Source organism: Alternaria burnsii (assembly GCF_013036055.1).
Source record: "Alternaria burnsii strain CBS107.38 chromosome Unknown 753, whole genome shotgun sequence".
Lineage (NCBI taxonomy): Eukaryota > Fungi > Ascomycota > Dothideomycetes > Pleosporales > Pleosporaceae > Alternaria > Alternaria burnsii.
Genome location: NW_024066118.1, coordinates 296,088 through 308,714, shown reverse-complemented (window position 1 = coordinate 308,714; position 12,627 = coordinate 296,088). Strand labels below are relative to the sequence as shown.

At 49.5% G+C, this 12,627-nt stretch overlaps 5 protein-coding genes across 5 annotated transcripts; 2 read left to right on the top strand and 3 right to left on the bottom strand.

The window, feature by feature from the left end:
• Positions 1-572: 572 nt before the first annotated feature.
• GT037_008207 (catalytic domain-containingprotein) lies at positions 573-1,220 on the bottom strand (the record flags this gene model as incomplete). Its single annotated transcript, XM_038933254.1, has 1 exon — positions 573-1,220. The coding sequence occupies one exon, from the start codon at positions 1,218-1,220 to the stop codon at positions 573-575; it is 648 nt and encodes a 215-aa protein (XP_038783919.1).
• Positions 1,221-3,093: 1,873 nt separating this feature from the next.
• On the top strand, positions 3,094-4,289 carry GT037_008206 (extracellular metalloprotease precursor; the record flags this gene model as incomplete). The annotated part of the gene is made up of 2 exons (XM_038933253.1): positions 3,094-3,282; positions 3,360-4,289. 2 exons carry the CDS (start codon positions 3,094-3,096, stop codon positions 4,287-4,289), a joined length of 1,119 nt encoding a protein of 372 aa, XP_038783918.1.
• A 2-nt stretch (positions 4,290-4,291) lies between these two features.
• Positions 4,292-7,239, bottom strand: GT037_008205 (glycoside hydrolase family 12 protein; the record flags this gene model as incomplete). The annotated part of the gene is made up of 7 exons (XM_038933252.1): positions 4,292-4,308; positions 4,637-4,760; positions 4,811-5,052; positions 5,125-5,561; positions 6,625-6,704; positions 6,800-6,840; positions 6,891-7,239. 7 exons carry the CDS (start codon positions 7,237-7,239, stop codon positions 4,292-4,294), a joined length of 1,290 nt encoding a protein of 429 aa, XP_038783917.1.
• A 2,089-nt stretch (positions 7,240-9,328) lies between these two features.
• On the bottom strand, positions 9,329-9,631 carry GT037_008204 (uncharacterized protein; the record flags this gene model as incomplete). Its single annotated transcript, XM_038933251.1, has 1 exon — positions 9,329-9,631. A coding segment is annotated over one exon (303 nt), but the record flags the coding sequence as incomplete, so codon positions are not given.
• Positions 9,632-10,553: 922 nt separating this feature from the next.
• GT037_008203 (mfs general substrate transporter) lies at positions 10,554-12,461 on the top strand (the record flags this gene model as incomplete). The annotated part of the gene is made up of 3 exons (XM_038933250.1): positions 10,554-10,786; positions 10,846-11,459; positions 11,515-12,461. The coding sequence occupies 3 exons, from the start codon at positions 10,554-10,556 to the stop codon at positions 12,459-12,461; spliced, it is 1,794 nt and encodes a 597-aa protein (XP_038783915.1).
• Between the last annotated feature and the right edge of the window lie 166 nt (positions 12,462-12,627).

Below are 12,627 nucleotides of genomic sequence, written 5' to 3'. Positions count from 1 at the left end.
AGGGCTACGGAGAGACTGCCTTGCCTCCGCAGCTGAGTTCGTGTTCCGATAAGTACTTCCAAGTAACTGACACACTTGAAATCTGACACCCACCGGCCTCGTGTGAATTACACAAATAGTCGCATAAGCGCAACATATTGTAGACTGGTTAATAACGATACAGTACCCACTCGCAGTCGACTTCGCATTACCTCTAGTAAACCCTTCTGTCTCTGCCTGCACAGTCTGCCAGTACAAGCTATTCGTGAAACCTAGCATCTCCCAATTCTCTTCATGGATTATAATCGCGGATCGGCCATGAGTATGTGTTGTTTTCGCTTCGAAGAACGGTACCATTGGCTAAGGTGTAGAAAAATTTCAGCCATTCAATGTCCGTAGCTTGAATTGACCTTTGAAATAAGTAGCCCATGATTGACAACGGATTCTTCACTCCTATAAGGATTGCCGGAGTCGGTTCGTTGGAGGTGTTCGCATGCTCGTGTCGCAGGCCCATCACCTAAGGTGGAAGGTCGAGGTCAGCGTGGTTCTTAATCTGAGGAACAGCAGGTAGGCACGATATCGTTGTGCAGGTTCTATGCAATGCCACCCAGGCCTCTTTCGCACCCACTTTGCAACAAGACGTTTGATCTTGCCTTCCAGTCTTGACTTACATGTCCCAATTCGTGCTGAAAAGAGTTCCTCATTCTCGCCAGACCACTTGACGTGAAAGTCTTTTCATACACCAGCAATTTTCTGGGTTGTGCTCCTCGCGGCTCGTTTGGGAAGAACGCTGACGCCACGGCTGTCGCATGCGTGCCGCCATATACGACCTCGAAAGCTGCTTCTGCCCGGACGAGTGTCCATTGAAATTTCACTCCAGGATTCCTTGAGTTCCAATCTGTTGCTGCGGCCCACATGGTGTCGCTGATAAGCTGTCCTTGTCCTCCCGGCCATCCTGAATAATATGATATGTATTTGATAACGCTGCCAGGCTTGAATCGTGGGACTTGATCCGGAAGGCCAACATTGATAGCTTCTACATCGTCGCCAGATTGAGTCACACACTTATATCCTGCTGCAGTCTCATCAGTAGGTGTTATTGGTACGGGCGTCGCCTCCCGGATCCCGGTTGTAGCGCATTCGGCGCCACCAGCCCCGTCGAGGGCATTATGGCTTGCTATTTCTGATAGATCGCCTGCTGGTATAGCAGCAGCTCCGAAAAAGGTGTTGTTACCATCCATTTCGGTGTATGGATATAGCAGTGAGTGAGCGTATAGTCTTCGCTGTGTGGAGCTGCGTTAGTGATGGGGTGTTTGCGATTATTGGAAAGATGATCGGTTCCCGTCGGTATAGTGTCAATATGTTTCAAGAAAAGGAAGTGAGGGAAAGTGGGAGTCTGGTATTGCGTGTATCTGCAGATGATAGAAAAGTGCGTTGGTATGACTGGCACTTATAGACATCGAGTTCCCACCGATATGTAAAAGCAATTCAACCCCGCAGCTGATGGTCCAGCTTCTTGCAACTGCGGCTGCGATGTCTTGCAATTGTCTTGTTTAGCTTCGTAATACAGGTATGACACGAAAGCTCAGCTCCGGAGAATCGAGATATATCATTCGACCAGTTGAATTCTTCAATCCCTTCTCGACTCCAAGATGTGCCTACCAATTGCCCTATCCGTGAAAGCCTATGTATCAGCTTGACGCAGTAAGATTTCGATCTTCGCAAGAACTAGTGGTCTTAAGCTCCCGATGAGGGTCATCTGACAGAAGAAAGTTCGCATGAGGCGATACCCTTCCAGTGAATTTAACTTTCACACCACCAAGTCTACCTGCAACTGTGGCGAACAGTTCTGATTTCTTTGTCTCATATATGTGTCGTGTGCGTTACAATGAGCTCTATCGAACGGGTGTACTTGATATCTGGCAAATGTGACACGTTGTCGCGTAATCTCCACCAACAAGAAATCGGAGCTCGCAGCACTTCGCAGAAAGTAATCCAGTCGCTATACACTTCCAAAATCGATAGACCATATTTGGAGAACACATTTTGAGGATGTTTAGTTAGTGAGCTACTAGCATGCGAAAGTCTTTCTTAACCAATCAGTGGAAATATCATTACCGATGGGCTGAAAAGACCTTTGGTACGCTGACGGGTGCTTAGCCAGTCATCTTTATGACGTATTGCCCAGGTATGTGGTGAACCTTAACAGCGTCCTATTTCCTACATCAGGTGAAAAAAGTGATGACCAATAGGATGGGAAAAGCGTTGGTAGTATGCTATGTGGCGCCGATGTTTCCCCCCCATTCCAGCCTCTTGGTTAGACCTGACACTTTGGTTTCGTTTTGAGTCAGCAATTAACGCCTTGGAAGCTAATTCCATACAGGGTAAAGAGATACTAGAAGCACAACAGAATGGAAGTATCTCATCTAAATAATTCCGTGGATCCGCGATTTGCTTAGCTTACTTGCCTCAGATTTCAACACACAAGGTTTGGCCAAGCAATATAGACTTTGGTCAGGCAAGACAAGCGCAGCTGAAAAGGCGGAAGCTGAACATTCTCCGGTAGTGTTCAAGCTCGTAGGCATGTTTGCAGTTATTCGTGCAAAAGATGGTGTTGTGTGGTAGCTGCAAGTCGTCAATGCAGCCCGTTGGTTGGTCGGCTGATGCGGGGTGTTCCCCCTCAAAGTCTTGGAGACCAATAACGGTAGAGCTGAAGTTTTAGCAACAAGATGGCTTGATCATGCCATTCATGCGCCTTCTTTTTTGTCCTTCAGCTTTGCTGACCGGCGAATGCCCTGTTGGTTGAAGTACACATAAATTGTGTCGGGCGCGAAAGAGGAGATATTCCAGATCGTGCATCGCCAAAAGTGTGGTGCTTAAACGATATGCAGTCAGCTCAGCTGGAACAACCTAGTACACCACTGGTATGAGAGTTGAGAGCTAATCCCTGTCTACAATCTACTAAACGTCAAAGCTTCCCGATAACCGTAGCATATAAGTCCTGCTAGCCCTAGGCTACATTGTTATACTCCTTCATCAAGAGACGATCGAATGCTTCGATTCTCTACTCTTACTAGAAAACTTCATTTTCCGACGTCCTGCTCAACTTCCATGATGGAAAAGGTCCAGCAGTATCCTGTCTGCGGATTTGTACCTCCTTACATCCTCTCGGCCATAGCCAAGTCTGCCGACACAAAACCTGATCCTGTCGGAAAAGATACCGGTGCTGCCTGCAAAGATACGCTTGAACATCAAGAAAAGTCCTATATCACTCAGCGTCATAAGCTGTGCACTGGAACTCAGGTTAGTCATCCAGATGCTGGAAGAGGCCTCACCACCATATACGTTCTGCAGGCAATCACTGAGTCTAAGTAATCCAGCAAACTCTGGTGGCAGCAGGAGCTACACTGCCAGGTTCCGTGCAGAGAGAGATCTACGATTGTAAGAGAACTGGCAATCTCCCTGGAGATCCTGCTAGATCAGAAGGAGGGGCCCGCACTGAGGACCGCCAAGTCACCAATGTCTACGACGGATTTGGAATCACGTATAACTTTTTTTCGGAGATCTTCAAGCGTAACTCCCTTGATGGCAAAGGGTTGCCTCTTATCGGCAGCGTCCATTACAGACCGGGAAGCACGCCAAAAGGATACAACAATGCCTATTGGGATGGTGAAGAGCAGCGAATGGTTTTCGGCGATGGCGACCACATCACCTTTGACTACCTCACCGACTCGCTGGATGTCATCGCCCACGAACTGAGCCATGGCTTCGTCCAATTCTCCTCACCGCTCAAATATGAATGGCAGTCAGGAGCCTTGAATGAGTCTTGTGCCGATATCTTTGGCTCCATGGTCGAGCAATGGTATATGAAGCAGAGCGTGGATGATGCAGATTGGATTCTCGGTCAGACACTTTTTCCTGTGGCATTTACAGGTTCTGCTCTACGAACTTTCAAGGCTGGGAAAGCATATACGAAAGACCCTATCTTCGGAACTGACCCGCAGCCAAAGCACATGGACCACATCAACAAAGAACCTGGTGATAATCGAGGCGTCCATATCAACTCTGGTATCCCGAATCATGCCTTCTATCTGGCTGCGAAATCTCTTGGTGGGTATTCCTGGGAAACGGCTGGCAAGGTGTGGTACGAGACCATGACCTCGGGTAAGATTAAACCCAACTGCGATTTCAAGACTTTCGCGAAAGTCACAGTGGATGTCGCTGGAGAGACATTTGTCGATAAGTCGGTACAGAAGGCTATTTTTGATGCGTGGGTCAAGGTCGGAGTCCTTGCTCAAACAAAACTCTGAGCTCATGTTTGTTGATGAGCTGAATGGTTCCATAATGTAAGCGTTAGCTAAACTGCGTATCTTTGCTAAGGGATAGCCTTATCCACCTTCTTTTTTAATGTCTTAATCGCATGATATTAAACTGCTTCCTCGTGAAAACGGAATGAGTCTTGCTATTTGTTACGACGTTCTCATGCCACAAGGTTGTTACGATTACGAGAAATGAACTTCTAGAAATGAAGTTCTAAATCATCGACATATTCAAAACCGTGACCGAATGGCAGTCAGCAATCAACTGAGAGTACCTAATTTAACCCCGCTGCATACACAGTACTCCATAGTCTACGTGATGGAGATAGAATACGCACTGGTAGTCAATTTCGCGTTACTACCTGTAAACACCTCCGTTCCTGCCTGCACGGTCTGCAAGTACAAGCTATTCGTAAATCCGTTGTTTGCGTAGTTGGCTAACAAGTACTTGAAGAACAGATTCTGCATCACAAAGGTCAGCATCTACAACACACTCCACGCGAACGACTTACCAAGTCAGCGCTGAAGTTCGTCGCAGCACCTCCGCGAGCGACAAAGCTGTATACCTTGACAGGGCTATTTAGACCATACGCGAGGTCGAAAATCGTGCCACCGACAGTTACGGTGGCAATAGGTGTGAAGGGATATCCATTGGAAGACAAGGGTGATACGCCGCCGAATACACCAAGCCAGACCATGACTTCGAAGAGATTTGCGCCACTGGCTGATGCGCCGAGGAAGGTATCGTAAGCGACTACAAGATATTACATCCACATTAGCTTGTAGTCGCGCGAAAGAGATCAGGAAGAACGCGCGAGAAGCATACCGTTGACCCGCAGATCCGTTCCAGTATAGCTCCACTTCCATGCCGTCGTCATGCTTGTGTAAGCACTTAGCTGTTTCTTCGTGAAAGTCGTCTCGACGTTCGTGTAGCTCTTCACTTGATTGGGTGTGCCGGACCAGGACCACGTTGTTGAGTAGGCCAGAGTGGTACCAGTCAGACTGTCGATTTGTGAACATTGAGATCCGGTTCCAGAAGACCAGCCCCAACCATTGGTGTAAAGGGTGTATGGGCCGGAGGCTTGGGATTGGTACTGACCGCATTGAGCAGTGGCGCGAGGTAGGAGATCGGCGGGTGCGGCGAACGAGTTTGAAGAGAGAAGAAGAATTATAAACGTAGAGAACAGCATGATGATAGTCGAGATGTAGTGCTGCGCTGAATGAAGTGGGATGACCTGGATGAAAACAAGCAGATGCAAGCGTCTTATATACCTTTCCAGTCGCTCTTTTCATCCCTCTCGAGCGATGTTGCCTCCACATTTCATAATCAGTCATCTCATTTCGTATGGGATCATCGAACTTCAGTGCGCAGCTCTTCCTTCCACATATCTCACACTGGTCATTGTCTATAAGCGGACATCGCCGTATGCAGCACAGCAGTAGTGACGACCAATCGCACTCACCAACCCACGCCCGATCATTGTGAAAGTCCGCAAGCCACTGATATAGCGAATTTCCACCAGGCAAATATGTTTTTCTGACAGGAGCTTGTTCGAAGTCAATGTAAGCCACACCTGCTGCACGACATCAGCCGGTCTAATGATTCGCCTCCAGGATCCACCAATATAGCTCGCATACTGCACGCGCGGGACGAACCACGATTGAAAGATCGAGACCACGGTGTGGCGTCGATGGATGACCGGGTAACGGGTACGAGGCCGGACCGGAAGACCAATAGACTTGCTTCTATAGAAACGTCGGGAAAGATACGTGCATCGGTGGCGTGAACTTCGTGGTCGATGTGAAATATTGGAAGAGAGGATGGACCCATCAAGTGGTTTGCCCAGGTGAGCGTGTTGCAAGAGTGATACTAAAGAGGGCTAGTTAGCAGAGAGTGAGTCTTTTGTAAGGTGAAGAGAGATCTAGCTCGAAAACCCATCTGCGCATTCTTCTTGTAGAGGGCAATCTAGACCCTAGACCTGTGAAACCCACTATTCCGGCACGGAAGCTAGTAATACCTCCCGAGGCTGTCTCCACTCAACAATCATTTTGGCCATTGTGCAGCATCTCAATGGCGCCTAGACGCGTCGCAATGATCATCTCGTCTCTCGCACGATTCAATAGCGTAGTCCCCTTTCCATGATCATTCCGTTCGATATACTGCTGAACAAGACAGTCTTCACCATCGTTGTTATAGTCTGGCTTCGCGTACCCACTCATGCTAGGATAGTGCATGATGCTTTCGAGGTCGTACCCGAAATCTGCTTTGATCGGCTAACCAGGCTCGACCATGTTCTTGATGAAGAAGGCGCAATCGCATTGATACTTCAGAGTGCGGTACATGAACAGGCAAAGGCCATCTTCGGTGATGCGGTCGCCTTCCTTCTGGCGGGCGCGAGCCCAGCACTGCGTTGGCAATGTTAGTATTTGAGAGACTTTTCTTCACGTGCGGGTGCTAATTGCGTCTTCCCAGTCGGCAAGTTGCTTGTACTGGACTTGACATAAGTGTCGCGATCTTCGCTGTTGTGTTCATGCGCCTGGCCTAGTAGCTGTCAGTATTATCACCCGCAGTCTTTGCCGAGGACGTTATACCTAGTACGTGGCCAAGTTCATGCAGGACGCCACCAAGCGTGAAGCCATCAGAAAGCCTGACGAGATTCTGCCAGGGCTTGCCGTTCTGCGTCAATACAACTAAACCGCCCCAGCCACCACCATCCATGAACTCGATTGCCACTGTCTCATAGGGTATACCTGCGTTCCAGCCGTCGCGATACTTCTTTACGGGTGCGTAGTACATTGACTTTCCCTCGCTATCTAGGCGCTCTTTGAAGCTGATAGCATGACCTGAGTCTTTGCCTGCAGTGCCACCATGATACCCAACGAAAGACGTTAAACAATCATCGCACCTCATACCAACTAAGCTTTTACATACTCGATCCATTGATTCATACCGCTCTCGGTGATATGGCGGATGCTTTTGCGATCCCACTCCTGCGTGAAGCAGTACGGGATGACGACCTTGTTCTCTGAGTTGCTCGGCCAAGGAACCGGTCCGGGGTTAGCATTCCAGGCATCAGTGGCGTCCTGACCGTTCTTACTAGAGGTCTTTTCAAGCTCTCCAAAGTACTGCGCCCAACTAGTGGCTTTGGTACCGTTATCGTAAACCAAAGAAGGAGTGCCGCAAAAAGGACCGTAATTGAGTTGAGAGTCGTTGATGGTGACTGCGACCGCAAGGGCTGCGAATTGAAGGAATTAACTCGTAGATAATCAACTCAGAGTGGGTGGAGATGGTTCAGCTGGTAACGCGGTCAGGGAGAGAGTCGGTTATACCGTTGACTGGCCAAGGCAGAAAGACTATGAAGGAATGGTGGTAGGCGTCGGTAAGTGCTTCTCGACTGGCAAAAGTGAGAGTGAGTTTCAGATCGTGTAACAGCTTAGCTGTGTGTATAGTGGGAGAAAGCGGAGGCGGCTTGCAATGACAATGTAGACGGTGACCACAACGTTCTTCTGGTCAACTCCAGCTTTCTAGTACAAGACACATGGTGTAAATTGAGATCTCTCTCGGCTGTTGAGGAATGAATTCGCTTTTGGATCGGAGATATCGCCCGATGGAGGGAGAGAAGTTGAAAGGATGGGCAAGACCCTTTGATGAAGTCTTTGACGGAGACCTAAGAGTCTGTCAGTTTGAGTGACAGCAATAGCAATATTGAACGTTCTTACGTAAACAACGAGACACACATTACCAGTTGGTTGACGAATTATGCACTACTGTGAGCGACGCAGTTGCCGGAGCTGAGTTGATTATAGATGTGAGCTTTGAATGGAGCATATCGATACACTGCAGGATTAGATAGCAAAAATTGAGTCGGACATTGCCGATAAAGGATCTCAATGTCGATGTTTTCATTGGACATAGTCTCCTCAGTTGTTGCGTGCATTCAAAAATTCAAGAAATATCCAGCGATAGGACTGGGCCGATGCGTATGTCAGCCCGATGAATGTTCTCGGCTGAGTTTAACAGGCGGAACAACGATACTGCATGAAGGCGGGTGTATAGCACCAGATGTAAGCTTTGAGCTATCGCTACCCAAAGACAAGGACACAGCGAACGGTTGGCGCGTGGGAAAGTGGGCGGTGCGATCTGGCGAACGTTGAAGACGAGCGGTCGACGCGTCGCTCAGTATTGGCATCGAAATTTGCCAAGCCAATGATTGCGCACGTGAGCGGACCCTCTGCCTTCCCGGCTGATCTCATACCATTCAGCTTCAATCTCCTTCAATAGCTACAAGATTTAGACTCATCTTTTACCAAAAACTATTACATCTCATGACGAGTAAGTGATGATCACGGAGAGAGATGAACTCCATCTAGTTGCTCTGAGGAGGATCGTCAGACAGCACAAGTTGATACTGATGTGAAGGCAGCGTGTCATATACACAACCCCTGAAACAACTCGACACGAAGCAAGAATGACGCGTATTGTCCACGACACAACAATGGACACTCAATATTCGTTGCATAAACGGTCCGATGGCTGTCATCCCACGCAACAGCAACGACAGTCAATAGCCAGAGTATCCAGGTGGATTATAGGTCGGCCATATCTCCCAAAAGTTCACATGAGAGCAGAGATGTGCATTCGGAAAAACTGCGACACACAATTCCATAGATTTATCACACTTCGGTATTCTTGCCAGTAAAGCAAGTCGTCCGCAAATCATGAAAGCACGATGTGGCCTTTGTGGTTACAGTCGCATCAATACCATGACTGGATGACTTTCACATCCAGTTGCGTGACAAAGCAGATCTTCTATTCTCCGCTTTACAATTCTCCTGTTCTAAAGCTGTAATCAACGAACGCTAAAAGTATCGTTTCCTGGGCGAAGTGGTGCAGTGTGCAACTCGCATTTGGACCAGGTGACATTATATTTTCAGTATTCCCTTGACACAACTCAGGAGAAACGTACAAGCTGCCTACGGAAACTCGAAGGAAGTGGGTTCTTCCATGATTCCCAAACCGGTCGGTATTGTCATATTGGTGAAGGGTCGGTCAATGTCACATGAAAGGAACGAGAAGCGATGCGCGTCCGGAACAACCCGAGGACACCCGCACCATGATCCAGATGGACCCCAGGTACCCGCTGTTCTACAGGAAAACCCTTCTTCCAGGGACGCACCATCTCGAGTGTAGTTTGGGGCGTTTCGGGCTGCATGTAGAATTGAGAAGCTTGTCGCGGCAGGACATCGTGGCGACCAGGAAATGGTGGGGCAATAGTGATAGTGGCTGCTTCCCTAATACCACCGCGACCGCTCGCGACCCTGCAGAAACTGACCCATCATTCGATTGATGCCCCCACCAACTAACCCAGAGGATGACCGGTTCCCGCAAATTGGCCACTTCGACCGAGTCTGATGCGATGATCTGATTAGATTAGATGTCATCGTGACCAGCAAATCCGGCTAGTGGTGACATTTGGTGTCATGAGGGGCACTTCGCGTCGCGCGTGGCTGAACGCTTTCCCAACACTCCACCTCTCTGGCTTTGCACCAACACTACCAAAAGCCACATGTGTCAATCAAGAAGCTCACAGGTGTACAAGTAGCTGCGATGAAGTTTCTGCCCACGCCCGTGGACAGCCTCAGGCTCCAACACAACGTTGTTTCCGCGCCGGCTATACGTGCAGCCAGCTAGAAGGCACCAGGAACGGCCGTACACGCGATCATGCAACACCACCGCGCGCTTGCTCAACGAGGATGCTCTTCCTGGCAGCTGGTGTGGTTCCAGCATCAGGCGAGGCCCTCAGGCTGGTCCGCACGGGAAAGAAGCTTCGGCGCACACTGCTCGATTCGATGAGCCGGGAGCTACGACCGCCACTGGCAATACGGGCCAAGACCTTGGCCATGCAGAGTTGCGGCACAGCCAAGACAAGCCAGGTATTCACTCAAGGCGAGATTGGATCTTATCTGATCATCTAGCACTTATCTGATCATCTAGCCCGCTACTAATGCTTTCTGGGCATCCCAAGATACCTGGACGGTGGGAGATGATCCCAAGCCACCGGGTGCCGGGTGGGATACACATGGCAAAATTTTCAAACGCTGTAACTGAGCTTACATTCCCTGTCCGGTTCTCGGAGAGTGGGCCGTGGGGATACTTAAGAATGGAAGGACTGCCTATGTTGCGATCGTCACCCACCTGCGTCCCAATTTCATACCCTGCCTTACCCGGCATTTCCTCGGCATCCTTGTCTTGTCATGTCGAACTTGCTCGCAACCGATGTGGTGCGGCCCGTAGAGGGCTTTGGACGCCCTTCACTGACTGTCGATATGGAGAAGAATGAGACAGGTGTCAATACTCAGGCTCACGAGGCTGGCAGCGATGCCGAAACCAAGTCTGTCGAGTCGGAAACCTTCCAAAACGGTGTTCAGCGTGTCCGCGCAATCACAGAGATCTGGGACAAGAAGACCCTGATTACCATGTTTGTCTTGTAAGTCGCAACATCAAAGTCTAGATTGGTGAAATTCAAAGACTGACCTATTCGTGTAGCTTGTACCTCATCGAGTTTGTCGCTTTCCTACAGAATGCCATGGACACATCGCTCGGCGCTTTCGTCACTTCGACATTCGGCAAACACGGTCTCCTGACAGTCATGAGCATCATGGCGACTGCACTCAGTGGTTGCATCCCCCTCGTCATCGCCAAGGTCATCGATGTGTTCGGTCGCGTGGAGGGTTTCTTCGTGATGCTCATCATCATTGTCGTCGGTATGGCTATGAAAGCCGCTTGCCTCAACGTACAAACATACTTCGCCGGTCACATTCTCTACTGGGCGGGTCACATCGGTGTTCTGTTCGTTTGCGACATCATGGCTGCCGATATCACCACGCTGAAGAACCGTATGATCATCTTCACCATCAACGGAACCCCTCGCATTGCAGCTACATTTGCCGGACCTAGGATCGCCCAGAACTTCTGGGAGAGTCCTAACTGGCGTTGGGGATACGGTGCCTTTATCATCATCTTCTGTGGCATCTCTCTTCCGGCGATGATCTTGATGATAGTCATGTACCGCAGGGCCAAGAAAGCTGGTTTGATCAAGAAGGTCTCATCGGATCGCAATATTTTCCAATCACTGTGGTTCTACTTTGTGCAGTTTGACAGTAAGTCACACGCTGATCCAGAATCAAGTTGCACATCAGCTAACACATTGTCTAGTCTTCGGTATCATCCTCCTCATGTGCGCATGGTGCCTCTTTGTGTTGCCTTTCAGTCTCGTCACCTACGCTCCGCAAGGCTGGAAGACCCCTTACATCATCGCCTGCATCGTCCTCGGTCTCTGCCTTTTCCCTGTCTTCTACATCTGGGAAGCCAAGTTCGCGCCATTCCAATTCCTGCCCTGGCACTACCTCAGGAACCCCACCATTATCGGCTCTTGCCTGCTTTATGGTGCCATGTTCCTTTCCGTCTTCTGCTGGAATGGATACTTCAATTCGTACCTGATCGTCGTGCACAGGCAGAGCATTACGAACGCTGGATACATTCTCAACGCCTTCTCGCTCACTTCTTCCACGTTCAGCCCGCTTATCGCGTGGTGGATCCATCATTCCGGTAACTTCAAGTGGACGGCCGCCACTGGTGTACCGATCGTTCTGCTCGGTACCGCTCTGTTGATTCCATTCCGAAACCCCTCCACCAACCCTGGTGTCCTTGCTTTCACTCAAATCCTTGTTGGTCTCGGAACGGCCTTCTTCGCCACCTGCGGTCAACTCGCCGTCATGGTTCCCGTCACTCACCAGGAAATCGCCGTAGTCAACGCTATTTGGGGTCTTTTCGGTAGTTTCGGTTCTTCCATCGGATACGCCATCGCTGGTGCCATGTGGAACAACATTCTTCCTGGACAATTGCTCCAGCGTCTGCCCGAGTCTAGCAAGGCGGACTACAGGACTATCTTTGGCGACATCACAGTTCAGAGTTCGTTCGCTGATGGTACCCCAGAGCGCGATGCCGTTGTTGGTGCTTACGCCGATGTACAGCGGAAGATGGTCATCACGGGTGCTTGCTTTGTGCCACTGTGCTTGGCTTGTATCTGGGTTTGGAAGAACACCAACGTCAAGAAGCTTGAGAAAGAGGAGGGCAAGCAGACCAAGGGTACCGTCTTTTAGACGGTTGCCTTGTTGGTTCTGTGAGATGCTTAGCGCAACTCTCGCAAGGAGCGTCGGTCTAACTCTCTAACTTGTCATTCATGATACCCTCATCGCTAAGGTGATTTGAAATAATACTATTGTTTCACGCTTTCAAAATCGTTCTTATGCTGTGATCCTTTGTGCT